This window comes from Phytophthora cinnamomi, assembly GCF_018691715.1.
Source record: "Phytophthora cinnamomi strain GKB4 chromosome Unknown Contig46, whole genome shotgun sequence".
Taxonomy (NCBI): Eukaryota; Oomycota; class Peronosporomycetes; order Peronosporales; family Peronosporaceae; genus Phytophthora; species Phytophthora cinnamomi.
The window spans coordinates 327,145-347,385 of record NW_027150979.1 but is presented as its reverse complement, the minus strand read 5'-3'; the positions used below and the strand labels follow the sequence as shown (position 1 = coordinate 347,385).

General features: G+C 56.6%; 8 protein-coding genes across 8 annotated transcripts; 4 read left to right on the top strand and 4 right to left on the bottom strand.

The window, feature by feature from the left end:
* Window positions 1-154: 154 nt before the first annotated feature.
* On the top strand, window positions 155-1,324 carry IUM83_12701 (Histone methyltransferase; the record flags this gene model as incomplete). Its single annotated transcript, XM_067937345.1, has 1 exon — window positions 155-1,324. The coding sequence occupies one exon, from the start codon at window positions 155-157 to the stop codon at window positions 1,322-1,324; it is 1,170 nt and encodes a 389-aa protein (XP_067790476.1).
* Window positions 1,325-1,637: 313 nt separating this feature from the next.
* IUM83_12700 (peroxisomal biogenesis factor 3) lies at window positions 1,638-2,861 on the bottom strand (the record flags this gene model as incomplete). Its single annotated transcript, XM_067937344.1, has 1 exon — window positions 1,638-2,861. One exon carries the CDS (start codon window positions 2,859-2,861, stop codon window positions 1,638-1,640), a length of 1,224 nt encoding a protein of 407 aa, XP_067790429.1.
* Window positions 2,862-3,014: 153 nt separating this feature from the next.
* Window positions 3,015-4,079, top strand: IUM83_12699 (Nuclear migration protein nudC-like protein; the record flags this gene model as incomplete). Its single annotated transcript, XM_067937343.1, has 3 exons — window positions 3,015-3,423; window positions 3,496-3,560; window positions 3,639-4,079. The coding sequence occupies 3 exons, from the start codon at window positions 3,015-3,017 to the stop codon at window positions 4,077-4,079; spliced, it is 915 nt and encodes a 304-aa protein (XP_067790507.1).
* A 170-nt stretch (window positions 4,080-4,249) lies between these two features.
* IUM83_12698 (putative ribosome biogenesis protein NEP1) lies at window positions 4,250-5,158 on the bottom strand (the record flags this gene model as incomplete). The annotated part of the gene is made up of 4 exons (XM_067937342.1): window positions 4,250-4,348; window positions 4,443-4,681; window positions 4,765-4,855; window positions 4,928-5,158. The coding sequence occupies 4 exons, from the start codon at window positions 5,156-5,158 to the stop codon at window positions 4,250-4,252; spliced, it is 660 nt and encodes a 219-aa protein (XP_067790543.1).
* Window positions 5,159-5,339: 181 nt separating this feature from the next.
* On the top strand, window positions 5,340-11,291 carry IUM83_12697 (Fibrillin; the record flags this gene model as incomplete). Its single annotated transcript, XM_067937341.1, has 3 exons — window positions 5,340-5,859; window positions 10,498-10,707; window positions 10,792-11,291. 3 exons carry the CDS (start codon window positions 5,340-5,342, stop codon window positions 11,289-11,291), a joined length of 1,230 nt encoding a protein of 409 aa, XP_067790545.1.
* A 100-nt stretch (window positions 11,292-11,391) lies between these two features.
* IUM83_12696 (Chromodomain-helicase-DNA-binding protein) lies at window positions 11,392-17,200 on the bottom strand (the record flags this gene model as incomplete). Its single annotated transcript, XM_067937340.1, has 2 exons — window positions 11,392-17,063; window positions 17,155-17,200. The coding sequence occupies 2 exons, from the start codon at window positions 17,198-17,200 to the stop codon at window positions 11,392-11,394; spliced, it is 5,718 nt and encodes a 1,905-aa protein (XP_067790544.1).
* Window positions 17,201-17,508: 308 nt separating this feature from the next.
* IUM83_12695 (Ankyrin repeat protein) lies at window positions 17,509-19,054 on the top strand (the record flags this gene model as incomplete). The annotated part of the gene is made up of 2 exons (XM_067937339.1): window positions 17,509-17,759; window positions 18,982-19,054. The coding sequence occupies 2 exons, from the start codon at window positions 17,509-17,511 to the stop codon at window positions 19,052-19,054; spliced, it is 324 nt and encodes a 107-aa protein (XP_067790513.1).
* A 116-nt stretch (window positions 19,055-19,170) lies between these two features.
* Window positions 19,171-20,124, bottom strand: IUM83_12694 (Microtubule-associated protein RP/EB family member 1; the record flags this gene model as incomplete). Its single annotated transcript, XM_067937338.1, has 1 exon — window positions 19,171-20,124. One exon carries the CDS (start codon window positions 20,122-20,124, stop codon window positions 19,171-19,173), a length of 954 nt encoding a protein of 317 aa, XP_067790512.1.
* Between the last annotated feature and the right edge of the window lie 117 nt (window positions 20,125-20,241).

The following is a 20,241-nucleotide window of genomic DNA, read 5'->3' as shown; positions in this document are numbered from 1 at the left end:
CGTCATGGAGGACGTTTTGCTCACGTTGGAGACGTCGGGGGCCGCCAGCGACGCGTCGACGTCCTCCGCCGCGGTTTCGTCCTCCTCCGACGGAGAGACGCGGCAGGAGGCGCAGACGCAGACGCAGTCGCCGCACCGAAAGCGCAGGAAGACGATGAAGGCGAACCACGAAGAGGAGGAGCAACAACAGGAGCCGCGCCGCAGCAGCCGTAAACGCCGCACCGTGGACCTGCTGAGTCCGTCGGAGGAGCAAGCCACGCGCAAGTCTCCGCTGAAGGCGAAGCGGCGCGCCGTGGTCAAGATGGAGAAGCTGCTGAGCACGCGCCCTGCGGCGGCTGAGGCGGCGGCTGTGCGCGCTGCAGCGGCGGCGAAGGAGAAGAAGCGCAAGCAGATGGTGGCCAAGCGCAGGAAGACTGCAGGCGCCAAGGTCAAGAGCGAGACGCCGAACAGAGTGCTGTCCCCCGTGCAGGACGAGAAAAAGAAGACCCCGCAGAAGAAGCGCAGCGGCAAGGCGCGGCGCTCGCTGGAGCCTGCGTACTCGCACGAGTCGGAGACGCAGTACGTGTCGGACCTTATCGCGGAGCTGTATGAGGAGCAGGAGCAGGACGACCGAGAGATGTACAACATCACCAGGGAGACGGTGCTGAGCGAGACAAGCCACTGCAAACGCTCCCAGGAAGTTACCGACTTGAGTATGGAGGAATTCCGACGCCTGATGACGTACGGCGAGGTGTCGGTGGAGTCCGTCGCCTCCACGATCCTCCCGTTCTTGAATCTGGACGAGGAAGACGTGTTCTTCGACCTTGGCTGCGGCACGGGCAAGATTTTGGTGCAAACGGCGCTTCAGACGCCGTGCAAGAGGGTTACCGGCATCGAGCTGATGCAGAATCGCGTGTTCGAGGGACAAAAGGCGCTACAGCGGTTGAAAGAGCGCGACATCGACATCCTCCGCGGCAAGGACATTACGTTGCTGCAAGGAGATATCCTTGAACCCCCCGCTGAAGCTCGCTTGATGGATGCCACCGTGGTGTTTATCAACAACGTTATGTTCGGTCCGACGCTTATGCTGAAGGTGTTGGCGCTGCTGAAGGATATGTCCAATCTTCGGTGTGTCGTCACCCTTCGCAAGATCTGCGAGCGCCATGGCCAGGAGAAATGCCAGCGCGCCGGCAACTACTGCATCGACTACATCCATCCTCCACCAGAGGCAGAGATCGACGTGTCCTGGGCAGATAAGACTCAAGTGTATCTCTACGTAAACCTCGACTACGACCTGAACGTGATGCGAAGGCGATTGGCCTCCATGGATGGCTCCGCGCGCTAGACGCTCCTACCTAAAGAAAAAGGAGATGAAGTGTCGACGTTGCGCTTCACCGACACAGTTTCCAATACCCCTAGTAGCAGCACGCGATGAAGTTGGGCCACCACTTCCTTCCGCTCAGCTAACCAAGGCGTAATGGATCGGGTGTGCATTTACCGTATTGAGTACATATCTCCAAGCAATAGAGTGCATTGTGCGGCTCGCCTTCCTTTCGGCTTGCGTTCATCTGGTGCTTCTACCTGTAATACTACGCTAGGTACTGCAGCAATTCCAAAGCGAGCGCCATGTTGCCTTCCACCGCGAACAATAGCCGTGTCTAAATGAGCGCAGATCCCATATACGAGTCCTGCGCGCTTTGGTCGAAGAAGATCGCTTCGTAAAAGTTCCGGAATGCCTCCATCTCGCCTACGCCCTGCGAGTATTTTGCCGCATAGCTGTCTGGCCCCGAAGACATCAGGAGCTTGTTCATCTCGGACTGGAGGCACGGGATGAGCTTCGCGAGAGGGGGTGCCGGCTTCTTCTGAGGCGGCTCAGCAGCGCTATCTTCTACAACGCGAGGTGCCGGTTTGCTGGGGCCGTAGACGACGTCGTCCAGGTCTTGGAAGGCGTTGCCGCACAAGAAGCCCAAGCTGTGCTGCAGGGCCGGCATGAACAGGTCGCTCTCCAGCAGGTCCCACAGGTCGTTGAGCAGGCTGATGACATGTTCGTCCTGGCCCTTTTGCTTGTCCGGGTAGATGAGGAAGGCGCGCCACTTCCGGAGCTCCGCCGAGTCCTCCTGCTTCTCCGCAGCTGCGACCGCCGCCGGAGACGGCAGCACGGAGAGGAACAGCGCCTGCAGCAGCTCGTTGAGCTCGTCCGCCGTGACGGCCGCCTTGCGGCTGACCTTCCAGCTCTGCAGCTGCTTGTTGTCCCTCACCACGACCTCCACATGGGCCTTGATCTTGCCCAGGGCCTCGTCCAGGAAGTACTCGAGCCCGGAGGTCAGGAAGGCGTGGTGGGCCTGCTCCTCGGCCTGCTCCCGCTGCTTCTGGCGCTCGGACTGCGGCAGCGCCGACGCCTCGCTCTTCTCGAAGACGCGCCGGCCGATGATGGAGACCTGCGCGAACACCAGCAGGTGCCACAGCCCGAAGGTCACGAGCGCCGTCACGTAGCGCGTGACGGCCAGCAGCTTGGCGTCCTCCCAGAGCGCGTTGCGCCGGCTCTTCTGCGTCTTGTCCAGCGTCTTGAGCTCCTGCACGACGCTCTCCAGGTCCAGCAGCTGGAACAGCCGCGTCTTGAGCCGCGGCAGGAAGCGCCGCACCGTCGCGCGGCTCTCGTCGGCCGTGGAGCCCAGCGCCAATTGCAGCCGCTGGTGCTGCGCCATCTGCAGCTGGAGCTGCTGCGAGAAGCGCTCCGCCTCGCCCACCACGCGTCGGTACGCGTAGTACGCACCACCCGCACACGCGGCGCCCACGCCCGTGGCCACCAGCAGCTTTTTGTGCCGCCGCGCGAAGCCGCACACGTCCAGGGACGCGCACGCGTGCCGCAGCGCCGACCACATCCCGCTATATCTTGATCTGAGTATGAGCGATGTTGACGCTACAGTCTCTAGGTCCTATAGGATACCTATAGTATAGGAGGATACCTATACTTTAGGATAGAATATCTATAGTATAGGATACGTCCCCACCATTTCAGCCAATTGACGCGGAGCATGGCGGAGCGAGCCATGAGCGCGGCGCCCGGGCGCTTCGACGCGCTGCTGACGCAGCTGGCGCAGCAGCACGGCGGCGTGGAGTCGCTGCTGGACTCGTTCTTCGACTTCCTGCACCGCAAGACCGACTTCTACGCGGTCTCGAGCGACCCGGCCACGCACAAGATGGGCTTCCTGCCGGGCCAGGCCGAGCAGAAGGTGCTCGCGGCCTTCCGCAAGTATCCGCTCAGGAGTCTGGACGGCGGCGACTACGGAGCCGCCAGCAAGGCGGGCAGCAGCACAAAGACGGAGACGCAGAGCTCTACTGCTGCTGCGAGCACTGGAGCCAAGCAGAAGACAGAGGATAGAGCTGCAGCTGCTAAGAAGACAGAAGACCTCAGGCCGAAGCTGACGGAGGACGGCAAGCAAGGTACTACGAAGCCTCAATTGGTGTAGAAGTTCTGTGTAGTGTTGCTGACGCCTGTGGATGTTGCTGTTGCAGTGCCGGTGGGGAACGGTGGAGTGGCTGCTAATTACACTTGGACGCAGACGCTGGAGGACGTTTCGGTGAGATGCCGGTGTTGTTCTTCATTTTTTGAGGAAGTATTTGTCAGGACGCTGATGATACTTTTGACGTTGTTGCAGATTCAAATGGAGTTGCCACAGGGTACACGTGCGAAGGATCTGGCGTGTCAGATTGAGTCAACGCGGCTGCGTGTGGCGATGAAAAGCGATCCGAGCAAGCCACTGCTGGAAGGAGAGCTTCCGGAGAAGATCCGAGCTGACGAGAGCATTTGGTCGTTGGAGAGCAACCACACGTTGAACATTTCGCTCGAGAAGATCAAGCCTACGTGGTGGGCAAGTGCTCTCAATGGAGGACCGGAAATCGACACGAGTCAAGTGGACTCGCGACGGAACATCCAGGAGTATGATGAGGCTACGCAGGGCGCCATCAGGAAAGCAGTCTTCGATCAACGACAGCAGCAACTGCACGGTGAAATGCCTCTCACACCTGAGGAGAAGATGATGCAGGAAGCTAAGAACCTACCTGGATCACCGTTTCTACCGTCAGTGCAACAGAGTTGACTCTGAATGTGCCAACACCAAAATCCATGCTTCAATATTCAGCTGCGAACACGTTTCATTTTCCACTATCCATCGCTGTTTGTTCCTAGGCCTATCACATAAGAGGAAGCAGTTCTCGAAGTGACACCGCAACATCGGAGACCCACGATCATCTTCCCGGCAAAATAAAGTTACAAAATGCCCCAGTGACGCTCAAAGCCGTTGAGCAGACGGCAGATGGCCTGGGCGCCGCTCATCGGGTACTCGGAGATCGAGATAGTCTCGTCCAGCTGCAGTTTCAACAACAACAACAACAAGCATCACGTACATCAGAAATACGTCAGTCTCCGTCCGTTGCGCTCGTACAGCACAGTCAGTACGTACGTAGTTGCAGTTCTCCTTGGAGATGTGGCCGTGGGCCATGGCGCCGAAGATGAAGACCACGGGCTCGTCCTTGGGCAGCGTCTCCACCCACTCCCAGGGGTTCACCAGCGTGCCGGTGCGCGAGAGCGCGTACTTCTTGCAGTTGGCCGGCAGGTACTTGGTCACCGGGTTCTTGATCACGTTCAGCAGCGTGTGGTTCCCGTCCGACGAGCGGATCTTGAGCGTGTGCAGCAGTTGCACTGCAGCCACCACAAGCACAAACAACAGCATTAATACTCCACCAAAACAGCACTACAACTATCTACCAACTGCAGCCACTCACCCATCAGACCGGCGAAGCGCTTGTACGTGCGGGGCACGCGCATCTGCGAGCTGACCTCGATGAGCACGCCCTTGGAGCTCTGGATGTACATCTGCGCCACATAAACACTCTCAGTGTCACCGCAAAATAATACTGCAAATAGTACTGGCTGCACAGGACGGACCTTGAGGTAGCCGGCCTTGTTGAGCGGCGAGTCCAGCAGCGCCATGAGCTCCTGGTGCAGGATGTCGGGGCGCGACTGGCTGGCCTCGCGGTTGAGCTTCTTGTGGATGCCCTTGTGGTCGTCGCAGTTGAGCAGCTGGTAGCCCTTGGACGTCTTGACCGTCTCCAGCGCCGCCTGCTCCAGGATCACGATCACCTGGCGCCGCTTCACGTCCTCCTTGCTCGCGCTCATGGTTATGCTTGTCAGTCTACTGTGTGCTACTGTACCAGTACTTGCCTTTGGTGTGTCCATGCAAAGCACTGGCCACGGCGTTTATGTGGCCCACATCGAATCGGAGTTTAGCGAGGGTGATCTTGAAGAGACGTTGAAGCCATTCCGTTCGTATCCATTTCGGATCAGCACAAGCAGCAGCATGTCTGTCGGTCTCGTCTTGGTGTGCGTACTGTCGCTGCTGCTGTGTGGCTGCTGTTGTGTGGATGGTGCCGTGCTGAGGCGCACGTGGACGACGCAGCCGTGGTGCGAGAGCGTGCGCAAACCGCAGTGGCCCTTCGCGTACCAGAAGACATCCTCGCAGACGCTCGAGTGGCAGGGGCGCGTGAACCCGAACGACCAGGACATCCGCCACCAGTGCTCCGTCTTTGGAGTGCAGAGCAAGTGCCACATCTGCGCGGACTTCGCCTGCAACGGCAGCAGCGGTGACAGCTGCGCCTTCCAGCTGCAGGGGATCCCGTGGTCAGTGCTGCCTCAGAACATCCCCACGGTGACAGACGTCCCGTGGGCTGTGGGCGGGAAGCACCGCTATGACTACGGCAGCGCCACCCAGTTGTGTGTGTTTCTGTCCGGTGGGAGCTGCTTGTCGCCGTTCACAACGGACTTTTCGCAGTGCGATGTCAGGTGTTGGGGCACGCAGTCAGGGGCCTTGATGTACAAAGGTGCACATCCCTGGAGGAACACTAGTGATGGTAATGCGTCGGATATTTGGAGCTATTCCGCAGCGTTCGGGGCCTCTGGACAGGCGCAGGGTCGAGTGACGACCGTGGCGGGTGATGGCACCGCTGGTTTTCTCGATGGACCAGCAGCGACGGCGAGGTTTAACCACCCCCGCGGCGTCGCTGTGGACACCAATGGGATAGTTTACGTGGCAGATACGGCAAACCATCGCGTTAGGAAAATCGATCCGAATACGAAGATGGTGACTACGTTGGCGGGGGACGGTATTGAAGGATTTACGGACGGGGCAGCGCTCTCTGCAGCGCGGTTTTCATACCCGTCGGATGTCGCTGTTCTGGAAACGAACGGCGGCGCGAACGTCACTGTGTTCGTGGCCGATACAGGCAACCACCGCATCCGACAGATCGTGAATGGTGTGGTGTCGTGTCTTTCGGGTCTTTGTGGAGCTGGCGTGGAAACTGTCAGGCTTTCACAACAACCAGAGAATCCTCACGCAGGTCTGGCCGATGGCGATCCCCTCGGTTCTCGCTTTGACTCACCCATGGGCGTAGCAGTTGATGCTGATGGTGTGGTATTTGTGGCGGACACTGGAAACCACTTGATTCGGCGTATTGAACCAAACGGAACTACGCATACACTCGCTGGTAGCGTTGCTCCATCAGAGGATGCTGACACACCTGGCTGTTTGTCGCCTTGTTTGCGCGGCGTACGTGGATTTCGAGACGGAAACCTGACATTTGCTCAATTCGACAGTCCGCGCGCCATTGCAGTCAGTGCAGCGCGCACAGTGGTGGTGGCCGATGGTCACCGCGTTCGTCGTGTGACATATGACGGAGGCTCCGCCTCGACGATTGAGACTGTCACGTCAACCAACCGCGTTGTAACTCTTGCGGGGTCTAACGTGCCGGGGCATATCGATGGCGAAGGTAATGAAGCAACATTCAATGCACCGGCCGGAGTCGCTTTCGCTGCTGACGGAAGAGTTTATGTTGCCAGCTCTACAGATTGCACGGTGCGTCAGATATCTCCCGCTTCGCTAGTCTCGCGGTCTGTGACTTGTTCGACTCGAGCTACACAAATGCTGCGTCCAAGTGGGTGTGCGTCCTACGAGCAGCCAGTAGACGAACTTTACCTCCAGGAGTCTCCGACAGCCAACAACATCTTCCATAACTACCTGCAGCGCAAGGAGTTTGATCCTGTATTCGGTGCCGCGATATCTGGACGCACCCTGAAGGATTGTACAGGCTCACCTCCAGCCGATGATTTGGTACAAGGAGATCTTGCGCTGCCGTTACGCGACCCAGCTACGCAAGCGATCATTACTAGTGTTTTTGAAGATCTGGAATACGGCACAACTATCAAGGTGAGCTGCCCAGCAGGTTGTGATCCTACGATGACTTCGACCAAGGTTTACGGCTCTGGGCTTTATAGCGATATGTCTTCGATCTGCCTCGCCGCAATTCACTGTGGCGCTATAGTGGCAGCTCAAGGTGGTCTTATTACGGTTACTCTGCAGCGTGGCACACAACCAGCAGCAAATGCATCTACTGCAGTCGGTTCAACGGCAAACGGAGTGACCTCACTCAACTTATCATCGATTCAGGATAATCGCGCTCGACTTTTCAGTGTCACGACATATTTGCGGCCTAAGCTTGAAGTGCAGTCCATCGCAGGAGCGCCAAACGCGCCGCTCGGATCTCAGCAAGATGGTTGTGGCTACCTTGATGCTCAGCCTCCGTTGGCGGCGCGTTTTCTGGGGATTGCGGGACTTGACATTGCTAGAAACCGCTCGCTATCGCGCACAGATTTTCTCTATATCGCTGATGCGGGGAACAACCGCGTTCGAGCGCTTTCTGCAAGCTGTGCCAAGGTTTGTGAGAATGGTGGAATTTGCAGCGCTGCAGATGCATGCATCTGTCCTTCTGGTTGGACAGGGGATGACTGTACAACACCCGTGTGCAGCACTAGCTGTGCTGCGCGGCAATTATGTGTGGGACCGGATAAATGTGCCTGCATGCCTGGTTATGGGGGTTTTCCTGCGTGCAGCACACCCTTGTGCGTGCAAACCTGTGCATACGGAGCAGTTTGTTCGGCTCCCGATACATGCTCTTGTGCTTCAGGTTGGTTTGACGCCAACTGTACAACACCTGTGTGTACTCAAACTTGTGGAAATGGGGGCAACTGCACGGCACCGAACACGTGCACGTGCCCAGACGCCTGGAAAGGTACCGGTTGTCGTGTGCCAGTTTGCACTCAAACGTGCCAGAATGGAGGAAGCTGCGTCGCACCCGATTCGTGCTTGTGTGCTGCCGGTTGGAGCGGATTCGACTGCAGTCTCCCGATTTGTCCACAGGGTGATTTCGTGCCGCATCCAAGCGGATATGCTAACGCGCTCGCACGGCCTCTATCAGTAGAAAGCTACGTTCCCTGTGATTTTGCTCAATGGTGCGCTGAGACCGGCGAGTTTGACTGTCTTCACCGATTGTACACTACTTCCAGCCCGGTGGTAAATGCGTCAAGTGGATTAGCAGCAAAAGGGAAGACCCCACCATCGTACGACGGTTGTCTTCTGCTCGAATTGGGAGATGATGCTCTCGCGCAGTTCCAATACCTCTCTGAGCGCAATTCAACCAGCGGTTTTTACCGCTTTGCGCCAGTCGAACCGTACGGGTGGAACACCTCTGCACCCTGGAGAGGGATTTCAACAGCGGAGGTGGGGTTCTCCCCGCCTTATCTATTGACGAGTGACCGACAGGTAGCGCTCGTGGAGCGAAGACGTATTGTACAAGGAGTCTACGCCTGCTCTCATGGAGGTAGTTGCGTGGCCCCTGATGTGTGTCAGTGTGCTTCAGGGTGGGCAGGTTTTGATTGCCGCACTCCTGTTTGCTCACAGGGCTACTATTCACCGAATCAAGTTACATACTTAGCAGCGGAACCCCCAACTGCCACAGATCCGCGGCAGCCTGTTTCGAATCCGACGTACAATGCAACAGTCGAGCAGATTGCGTACACCCAAGTAACTGTGACCTCGGAGACTCGAGGTGGTGTGCGCTACAAACCGACGCAAGGAGGTTACGCGTGTTCGATACGCAGTATCACGGAATGGGAAAAACCAGCTACACCGGATGGATCCCCTGCCTATTATTTCGATCACCCCAATTACTACTCGCGCTACATGGATCGAGAATTATCCGCTGACGGGCACAACCACACGCAGTGGACAGGGATGGCTTGGCCACCACTCTACAATTTGTCAAAACCACCATTAGATGACACACGAGAGGGTTGGAAACGTGGCGGTACGTGGAGCTACATTCCTGGTAGAGCTTGGCAGAAGGGGGTTTGTCTCCTCGAATTCAACCGAACCTGCTCGTCCGGAGTACAAGCTAAAGACCTTTTGTCGGGTAAACTGGGTGTGCTTGTGGTTGATACGGATGCGTCTTACCGACCTCAGGTAACTTACACAGCGCAAGATGCCGTTCGCAGTGGTTTCTGGAATTCAACCGTGTTTGGTGACTGCGTGGATCAAATCGTGCGCGGTTGTTTCAACAACGGCACGTGTTCGGCACCTGGAGTTTGTGACTGTTCTTCTGGGTGGACAGGAACGGACTGTACGATTCCAATATGCACTCAAACTTGTATGAATGGAGGGAACTGCACACTTCCAGACACGTGTACATGCGCTCTGGGCTGGTCGGGCACAGACTGCTCAATTGCTCTCTGCGCACAGGAATGCCGAAACAACGGAACGTGCGTTGCTCCTGACCAGTGCCAGTGTGTCACTTGGGATTCGATCTGGCGAGATGGTCGTGAAAACGGCGGCAAGCCTGTTTTTCAGCTACCCGATGGAAAAGCACAGCTCACGGGCTACACCGGCTACGACTGTAACACACCTATCTGCGTCCAGGCTAAAAATTTTGTTTTGAATGTTGCGTCCCGCTCATCCAGTAGTTTCCGTGCGCTACGTGGAAACTACGACAGCGCCACTGCGGTTCGAAATTGTGACACGTACCGCTGTCCTCAGTACGATGTGGAGCTAGTTGCCAACGATGGACACTCGTTCCAGAGTGGGTGCTCAGTAGGCGACCCCGAGAGCAATCCAACGCGTAGCGCTGCACTCACTAGTGCTCAGCAAATTCAAAACTTGCTGGACTATCGTGACGACCTCAACGTAGCACGCGTATCGGATAGTTTCCTCTGTGGTAATGTGGTTTGGGCACAAGGTGATATCGAAAGCGCTAATGGGACGAACCGCATCACCCGTACGAACTACGTGAACGTGACAAAAGTAGATGAAGTCACGTGGGAGTACGGCATATCGACCCCAGGCGAAGGTATTTACGAATGCTTCAACTCTGGTGCGTGTGTAGCTCCGGACGAATGTGCGTGTGGCGATGGCTGGACTGGTATCGACTGCAATACACCGCTTTGTAGGTTCTTGGAAGCGGACCAATACGCCACAGTATCTTCCGGGTGCCGCAACGGCGGTGTCTGCGTTACCAAGGACGAGTGTCGATGCATTATCGTCAATTCAACACTACACAACCAATACCCGACATCACCAACAGGGGTCACCGGGTACTTTGGTTCGGATTGCGCGTTGCCAATCTGCATTCAAGGAGTCTTTGACCCGATCTGCAATGCTAGCGTTGTGGCCACGGACCTGAATCTCACGTCGGGGAACATCACCGGCATTGATAACATGGCCAGCAGTATCGTCAGCAGTGGTGATGGCTGCTACCGCTGCAAGAACGGAGGGCTCTGCGTCGCCCCGGACGTGTGTGCCTGTGCCGACGGGTGGACTGGTTTCGACTGCTCTACACCGATATGTGAGTTGTCCCAAGCGGTCACCGCATCAGTTCGACCAACGCTATTCACTGTAGACGAACTGAAAGTTGAAATTTTTCGTACAGATCCTTGTGGTACTGGTGGTGGACGCTGGGGCAAAGAGGAAGTAAATGGTGCCTTGGTCGGTCAAGGAAATTGCACGCTTCCGATGAAGTGCACTTGTCTGTGCAAGAAACGGTATGACAAGGCCATTTGCAAAGCTACAGGCGAAATGTGTGATAAACCCTGGCACGACCCGTTTCATCGATCCATCCCAGCAGGCTACGTGTACGGCACGCGTAACTGTGTCGATGGTTTCCAAGGAATAGAGGATGCCGATGGGAACTTCCAGAGTTGCCATCTCAAGATTTACGTGCCTTCAATCTGGCGTCGTTACACGGTCAGCGTTGTGGCCATCTTGTCGGCGATTGGCACGATTGTCATTGTGGCGTACTACTACATCCGCAAGCGGGTGAAACGCGCTCTGCTGCTTGCGAAGGTCGAACGGCGGCGCTCGCGCAAGAACTCGGAGGAAAACATGATGAAGCCGGAACCTGGCGCCTTTACACACGCCAAGAACGAGTAAAGCTCATCGTGGTGTCATCGCAATAGACAAAAGACGATTTTCTATTTCTTGCAGCATGTACCGTGGTTGCAAATTAGTCTTCTTGTTGTTGCATGCCGGTCTACGAAACTAGCATCTGAATAGGGATTTGCGACGACGTTGTTTGCTGTCGCTGTTCATCTTCGCCCTCTTGGCGTTGTTGCCCATTCGCCACAGCAGAAAGTTGCTCAGCCGCCGCAGAGCCCGACGAGATGGAGCCGATTGCGTTCGAGGCCTCGGCTGCACGTAAATACTCGTCGCGACGGCTCTGTGACTCGCTCAAAAATGCAGCTAGTGCTTCAGGGGGCCCAGTCGCGGAGGATACCGAGTCACTTGACATGTCGCCTGCTAAGACAGGCTCGACGCTAGGAAGCAGTTCCTCCTCTTGCTTCACACGCGCCAAAATCAGCTCCTCGAAGCAGTTGCCTGGCGGTGACAAGCTGAATTCACGTCGATCTTCCGGCTCCACGTAGCGCTCAGCTGTAGCTCCGTATTCTTCGAGTACAGCAGCGCAAATCGACTCCACTTTACGCTCCAAAACTGAGAGCGACGGGAATTCGTTCAGGACGCGAGCAAACCAAGTGTTCATCTCAGCAGCCGACTCGAAGTGGTGTCGATACAAAGGGCGGAAGGTGGGTGTACCCTCCAGAAACACGGCACGAATGTGGTGCTCTCGTGCCTGGCGGTGGAACGGCAACTGACGGTCCTGCATAATGCGCTCCCATCCGTAAACACCATAGCGAGCCATGCCGTAGAAAACTCCCAGGTCGTGAATCCACGGACACCACCACACAGGCATATTCTCCACCAAACTTTGCTTTCCAGACCGTAAGAAATCTTCAAGCGCGCCCCGCTTAGTTGTCAGAATGTCCAACACATCCTCTAGCAATTGGGTGCGTCGCATTGTTACCCAAGCTGTGTTACGTGCCTTGAGCCCATGTGCCAACACACCTTCAAAAGCATCCACGAATTCAATGCCGATAAGATCGCCCAATGCCACAGCACGCTGATCTGAACCAAGCGGATCAGCCCGCATCCGTGCAACTTCACGACATTTAGGGGCAAACTTTGTCTCGTAAAATGTGCGTGCTAACGTTGCGGTCTTGTTCAGATTGCCCCATTCCACAATGTTGAGCCACGAAATGCTATCCGTTTCCCACGAAAAATCGCGAGCTTGTTCTGTCACAAACGGGAGCATCGACGGAGTAGCTCTGCCATTAGACGCGACGACGGCGCGTTTCGCAAGAATACGAGGAGCACCATGGAGTGCCATCATGTATGCAAAGGAGCGACGCTCCTCCTTGGTCCAGTCCGAATTTTTCATACGATGCTGAGGAGGTGCGACAAGCGTAGGGTCAGGTAGTTGGCGAGCATTGTGCAATACCGCAACGTGTCGAAGAACATCCACTTGTGCAAGTTGCATGGCCTTCAGTTCCAGCCGACGCAAGGTCATAGAGCGCGCCCGCATTTCCTGGCCAACTTGACGCCGCTGCTCAGCTGCCACGCGCTCCTTTTTAAACCTTTCTTTTTCGTGCCGCCGTTTGATTTCCTCTGCAGAAAGAAGCCAACCCAGCAATCGATTCATGTGCTGAACCTCCGGTTGCTTGAATGAATTGGCTTCTGCTGCACCCATTGTTACAGTATTGCTCGCAGTAGCGTTAGCACCTCCTTCGGGTACAGAACTACCATTGCTTTTCGGGGTGCTGTCACCATTGACCGAACTTGATGCACTTTCGGAGTCGACATCGCTCATATCCACATCATCCCCCCCCTGAGTAGATGCCGCCTTCGCTGAATCAGCAGATGACGGAGCGACGCCATTCTGGTTTGAAATGGCACCGTTGCTAGCCTCTTGCTGAGCGCGAGCAGCCATCTCTAACCGTGCGAAATGCAAACGAGGGTCAGCCAAAATTTGGGCACAACGGCCATAGCCGTGAAGGAACACGCCCATCAATAAATTTCGGTCCGCATCCTCGTTCCACCACGGTGTGATCTGTGCCCATGCCGGTCGTTCGCCTACATCTACCAGTTTGATGTGCGGGACCAACTTATCAACGCCATAGTATCTAGCCCGTTCATCAATGCTAGCCGTTGGTTTTGGTCTCGGCTTCGAGCTATCGTCAGTATCTTTATACAGCTTGTCGCACGCATCACAAGCCGAAGTAATGAGATGCTGAAGTCGCTGCAACATGTCTAGACGAACCAGCACGCGTCGTCCACCACCTTGTTTTGACTTGAGGACGAAATCCTCCTCCTTCAACACTAGTGACAATTCCTCTTCATCAATCAGATTTTCCTTCTGGGCCGTAGTTGCCGCGTGGATGGACGCCTTCACAAAAGTTGAGTCATCCTTGCGCTGGTCGCAGGCCAGACCGGAAACATAAATAAAACCCCGTGCAAACTGCTCCACCTCCTTCATGGAGCGACTGCCACCGCTCTGGCTGCGGATGATCTCCCAACGGCCAAAACCATAATGCATCAGCGCACGTTGCAACCGGTCACGTCCATTTTGCGTCCATTCCCGAGGTATGTTCTTTTCCTCGAGTCGTTCACGCTCTTCTTTTTCCTTATCACGTTTTTCTTGTTCGTATTCATCATCTGATACACTGCCATCGGAGAAGCTGCCTCCATCACCAAAACGAGCAACACGAGTGCGTTTGCGCTGTTGTGGCAGCAAATCTTCAGTTTCGGTCGGGTCGGGTTCTGTGAGACCTACAGCCTTCTTCCAGAAGTCCGGATCGTCCAAGTCCACATCGTCAGAGGTAGTGGCGGAAACAAAACTAGCCTTAGAGAAGCTAGACTGCGCCTGCTCTGTGTACTGCACAATTTGTGACGAGCGCTGCAAAATCTGGTCGATATCCAGCTCACAAAACTGTTCACCAGCAGTGTCATCGTCGCGGAATACATCATAAGCGCCACGCTTTAAGAGCTCGTCAATCTCTTTCGACTCTTGTGCTTTAGCGCTTTTGTTCCGTTTCTTGCCGCCCTCTTCTTCATTCTCACGACGCATGTGTGTGAGCACGGCTTTATCCAGTCCCAACTTCAGGGAAGCCTTGTGGAACATGTGCATTTCATAAGTCTTGCGGGTAATCAAACGATAAATCTTCACAGAGTGAGTTTGACCAATACGATGTGCTCGGGCTTGGGCCTGCAGATCATTCTGAGGGTTCCAATCGCTGTCAAAAATGATCACAGTGTCGGCCGCCGTTAAGTTTAGTCCCAAACCGCCAGCCTTTGTTGAAAGCAGCATAACAAACCGCTTGTACTCAGGTTTCACGAATCGATCCACCGCGGCTTGGCGGTCATTGCCACGGATGTTACCATCCAACCGCTCATAAAGATGTCCACAATAACGCAGATAGTCCTCAATGATGTCCAACACTCGAACCATTTGGCTGAAGATGAGCACCTTGTGCCCTCCATCATTCAAGCGCGGCAACAACTTGTCAATAAGCACCATCTTACCACAGCACTTCACCATCATTTCATGACGCTGCGCATCTGTCGTCAAGCCTTCGTTCAGAATTTCCTCGACACCATTGTTCAGGTATGGGTGGTTGCAGCACTTGCGCAGCTCCATCATGACGTTCATCAAATTGGGAACATTACGAGGGTTTCCACCTCGATTCAGGAACGCTGTGTTTTTCTCGTAGATTGCACGGTACCATTGCTTTTGCACGGGTGTGAGTTCCACCTCGACAATAGTTTCTTCCTTCGGAGGCAACGACTTCTCAACATCTTCCTTGACACGACGTAGCAAATACGGTTTCAGCATTTTGTGTAGGTCCGCCACTTGTTGGGCCTCGTGGAGGTCTCCAAACTTGTCAAGGAAGTCAGAAACGCTTGGGAACGATTTGCTATCCAAGAAGTTTAGCAAGGCCCATAACTCTTCTGTCTTGTTCTGCAAAGGTGTGCCCGTAAGGAGTACACAGTGGTCGCGACGTAAAGAGCGCATTTGTTCAACAAGTCGTGACGACTGGTTCTTCAACCGATGGGCTTCGTCCACCACAAGACAGCGCCAATGGATTTTCGAAAGTACCGCGATGTCCTTAATCGCCACTTCATACGTTGTCACTAGGATGTTGAAGCGGTAGGGTTTCTTCCTGTCCGGGCGGAGGTTTTCATCCAAATAGTGAAACTCGAAATCGCGAATAATATCTCGTGATCCGCTGTTCCCGTGATAAACGACACAGTTCATGGTAGTCCACATTTCACATTCATTTTGCCATTGCACAATCAGCGACAGAGGGGCCACAATCAAAAATGGTCCACGGATCTTGATTTTGGGATCGTCACGCAGGAGATTCAAGAACGAGAGTGTTTGGATCGTCTTTCCCAAACCCATTTCGTCCGCCAGGATACTTGGTCGCTCATTGTACCAATTCCATAGCAGCCAATTCAGACCTTCTAACTGATACGCACGAAGCGACAGCGACTGGTCCTCTCCAAATCTAGGAGACTCGTCCAATTTGCGGTACTCGCGAATGCTTGGACGCGGCCGTGGCTTCCAAATCTCCTCGTCGGGAACAACAATCGACGCCTTGTACTTTACAAGTGCAGCGTCGTCCTTGATATCGCATGCACGCTCCCACGTCGCCTCGGTGTACGGAAGAATACGCCACTTGATGTAGTAGCGCATGCCATCGTCGACAGGGGCGTCCGGGAAATTGGGGTCGGCAGGCATCGGCGTGTCCTTGCGGTGAGCAATAATCCGGTGAATCTCCAGGTATTCCGGGTTGAAGTACTCGAGTTCGTCGACCGCAAGCGAGTCCTCGTCCAGATTTCCCGTCTGGCGATGCGGGTGGTGAAGGCGGTGCTGTTCCTTCTCGTGGAATCGCTTGATCTTCTGCTTGTTGGTCAGCGGGTCCAGGTCCAGCAGCACCTGCTTGGTCTCCCACGACGCGTGCATGTAGGCGAAGCCCTTCCACTTGATGAGATACTCAGTGATCGACGTCTTGGTGGGGCGGTTCGCGAACAAGTTGGCGCTCGCCGAGTCGGCCGCGGGGGTCGGGGCGGGCTCCTCCACTTCTCGCTGTCGCACGCCCATGATCTTGTCGATGACCATGTTGGCCACGACAACCTGCTCTTCGGTTGCGGCCTTGGGCTTGTCCTTGAGCTTGCTGGTGTCCAGCTGGAACTCGGCCTCGTCGGACTCGCTGCCGTCGTCGTCGTCCTGGCGCCGCCGCTTCTTGTGGTGCTTCTTGTGGTGCTTCTTCTTGTGGTAGTCGTCGCTGTCGGAGCTGCCCAGGTCCTCGTCCGAGCCGGGCACGTGGTACGACTTGCGCTTCTTGTTGGCGGCGCGCTGGCTGTGGCGGCGCTCGTCCTGCAGCTGCTGCGCCAGCAGCCTCGACTTGTCGTCGTCGTCGCCGGGCTCCTTGTGCTGCGTCTTGTGCTTGGGCTTCTTGTCCATGACGCGGCGCGTGTGGCAGGCCTCGCACTCGCGCGTGCGGCGGTCTCGGTTCGGGTGCTGGCACGCGGCGCAGACCCAGGGCTTGCGCGCGGGCGCGGGCTTCTTGTCCTTGTCGGCGGCCTGCAGCAGCTTGCGCTTGCGCTCGCGCTTGGCCTGGCGGTTGGCCAGCGCCGTGTTGCACGCCGTCATCTTGTCGAAGTCGTCGTCGGGCTTCTCGCAGAGCGGGCAGATGTACGCGTCCAGCGCCTCCAGCTCCTCCTGGGTCAGGATGAGTCCGCAGCAGCTGGGGTGCACCCAGCCGTTGCAGCCGCCGGAGCCGCGGATGCACTCGATCATGATGCCGGCTGACGGGTATAACAAACGTAACACACATACATATCAGTTAAGGTTATATAACCGCGGAGAAGAGGAGGAAGGGAAGCCAGCAAGACGCACCGCCGTCCGCCTGCTGGCACACGCAGTAGGGCGTGGGCTCGGCCATGGGCGTCGACGAGGGGAGGCGAGGGGGGAGCGGCGGCGGTGGCTCTGGCACTGGCAGAGGCTAGGGGGGGCGCTCGCAGGTCCGGTCGCTTTCTGCCTCTCTGGACTGTGGTCGCTCCTTCGTTCCCGCAGTTTCTCTTGAAGGAGCCGCCACCGCCATTTGCCTCCTTCATCCAGCCATGTAACCCGAGGGTACCGCAGAAATGGTACACCTATAAATAGACCAACTGACCAACACTCCCGACTCAGATCTCCCATCAGCTCCGAATCAGATCCGCTCATTCCGCATTTTCCGCATTTTCGGGCAATATGGAGCCGCTGACCTGCGTGCGCTCGGCGCTGGCGGAGCTGGCGGCGCTGCCGCACGTGCTGCAGGCGGTGGACGCGTTCGTGGACCCGACGCCGCGATGGACGATGGTGCGTGCGGCGCGCTTCGGCTTCGTGCGGCTGCTGGATCGACTGGCGTCGCGCGGCCTGATGACAGAGGAGCTGGACGTCGACGAGGCCATGGGGAAGGCCGCCAAGCACGGCCATCTACGGGCCGTACAGTGGCTGCACAGGTACCGACCGGACGCACGCGTGTCGGTCTTCGTGCTCATCACGGCGGCGGAGTTCGGGCGGCTGGAGATCGTGCGCTGGCTGCACGTCAACAGACGCGAGCGCTGCACGACCGCCGCCATGGACCGAGCGGCGGCCAACGGGCACTTGGAGGTGGTGCAGTGGCTGCATGAGAACAGACAGGAGGGCTGCACCTACGACGCCATGACGGGCGCGGCCGAGTTCGGGCACCTGCACGTCGTCCGATGGCTGCACGAGCACAGGACGGAGGGCTGCACGGTGCACGCGATGGACCGCGCAGCGGCTAACGGGCATCTGGAGGTGGTGCGCTGGCTGCATGAGAACAGGGAGGAGGGCTGCTCCCGGCTCGCCATGGACTTGGCGGCGAAGAACGGACAGCTTGAGGTGGTCCAGTGGCTGCATTTTAACAGGACGGAGGGGTGCACTGCGGCGGCGATGAACGGCGCTGCTGCGAACGGACACTTCGCAGTGCTGCAATGGCTTCATGAGAACAGGGATGAAGGATGCACGAGCGTGGGAGTGCGTGATGCAGCGGCGAATGGGCACTTGGAAGTGCTGCAGTGGTTGTACGGACAGTATAAGGGTGTCTTTCAGTTCTCGCAGACAAACATCATGGACGACGCAGCGTCTCGCGGGCAGATGAACGTGCTAAAATGGCTTCACGAGAATGGCATCCAAGAGTGCACGACGGCGGCGATGGATGGGGCCGCTGCGAGGGGGCACCTCGACGTGGTGCAGTGGCTGCATTCCAATCGCAGCGAAGGCTGTTCCACAAAGGGGATGGATCTAGCTGCATGCAACGGCCACTTGGATGTTGTGCGCTGGTTGCACGAGCATACTAGCGCTGGTTGCACCACCAATGCGATGGACCTCGCTGCGAAAGGTGGTCACCTGAATGTTGTTGTGTTCTTGCATGAAAACCGATCGGAAGGATGCACGTCTCGAGCCATGGATCACGCGGCGGAGAATGGGCATCTGGCGGTAGTGCGCTGGTTGCATGAACACCGTGAAGAGGGCTGCACTGCAGACGCCATGACTGCAGCGGCGCGCAATGGCAATATACTGTTGCTGAAATTTTTGCATTCCAAACGCACGGAAGGTTGTACGGCGCGCGCCCTTGATCGTGCAGCGTACACAGGCCAGCTCGCCAGCGTAAGGTGGCTTTTGAGCCACCTGCCTGGGCAGTTTGATGTGCCCGAACAGGTTAGAGATGCCATGGAAGCGGCTCGACGGGGTCGAGCAGATCACGTGGTTGCGTGGTTGCGACGGCATGTAGAAAGACATGTAGACCAGTTGGACGAGGTGTCCATCAGAACAGCATAAACTGGTTCGGATCACATAGTTTTATACGATTAATGTACTAGTAGGGCTAAACTAGGCGAACAAGTCCGCTTAGAACTCGTACGTGAAGGATTTCTTGGCGACGAGCTCTGCAGCTTCCTTCTCAGCGTTCGGGTCCAGGACGGCTACATACTCGCTCTTGATGGCCGACGGAGACTGATCGAGCTCCAGATCCTTTCCACGCTTGCCTTTGCGCGCGGATCCAAGCAGTCGCCGACTACCTGCCTTATTAGCAGCACCGAAAAGAGGTGCTGGTGGTCCTTGCTGCTGTTGAGACTGGGGTTTCTGCCCTAGAGGCTGCTTCTGTGGTGAACTCGCGACTGGCTGCCCCTTTTGCCACGACTTCGGCGGTGGTTCCTGTCCGGTCCCGCCAATTACGTGAACGGTGTAGCCCTCCTCCTGTTGCTGCGGTTGCTGGGGCTGAGAAGGAGGTCGCTGTTCTTGAGACTGTGGGGTTTGTTCCTGTTGGTGATACACCTGCTGCTGTTGAGCGGGTGACGGTTGTTGGTGCTGTGGGGTCTTGTCGTTGATAATGAACGAGTTGCCGTTCTCGTCGTACTCGACGTCCGTCAGGTGCTTCATGTCCATGACGAAACGGCTGACGTCAGTAACGCAGAAGAGGATGGAGACGCCGAGCGACGGCCCCGTCTTGACGACCATGTCGGGGTCCCAGGTGAGGAACACGAAGGCGTAGATCCACGTGAGGATCTTGCATCGCAGCATGTTGCGCTCGAAGTTCTCGGGCGAAGGGAAGATGGTGCTTGATAGCTTGGGTCCGTAGACCAGCAGCGTCGCCAGCGCGAGCGGCACCCACGCCAGCGTGTAGAGCGTCTGCAGCTCTTGCTCCGCCTGCTCGCTCTCGTCCGGGCACTGGAAGAAGGACGCCACCAGCGACGCCGACAGGTAGAACTCGAGCCCGCACACCAGCATAGCCTTGAGTGAGTTCTCATACAGCTCGCTCAGGCCCTTGAGCGGCTGATCCACCAGCTCCATCACCGCCGCCATCTCGCCAGTATGCCGCGGCTCCAATACTGAAGTTTGCAGACGAAAAAGCACCAACCGGCTCTCGCACCTACGCGAGTGAGTGCGTACCTACAAAGCCGTGCTGACTACTTGTACCAT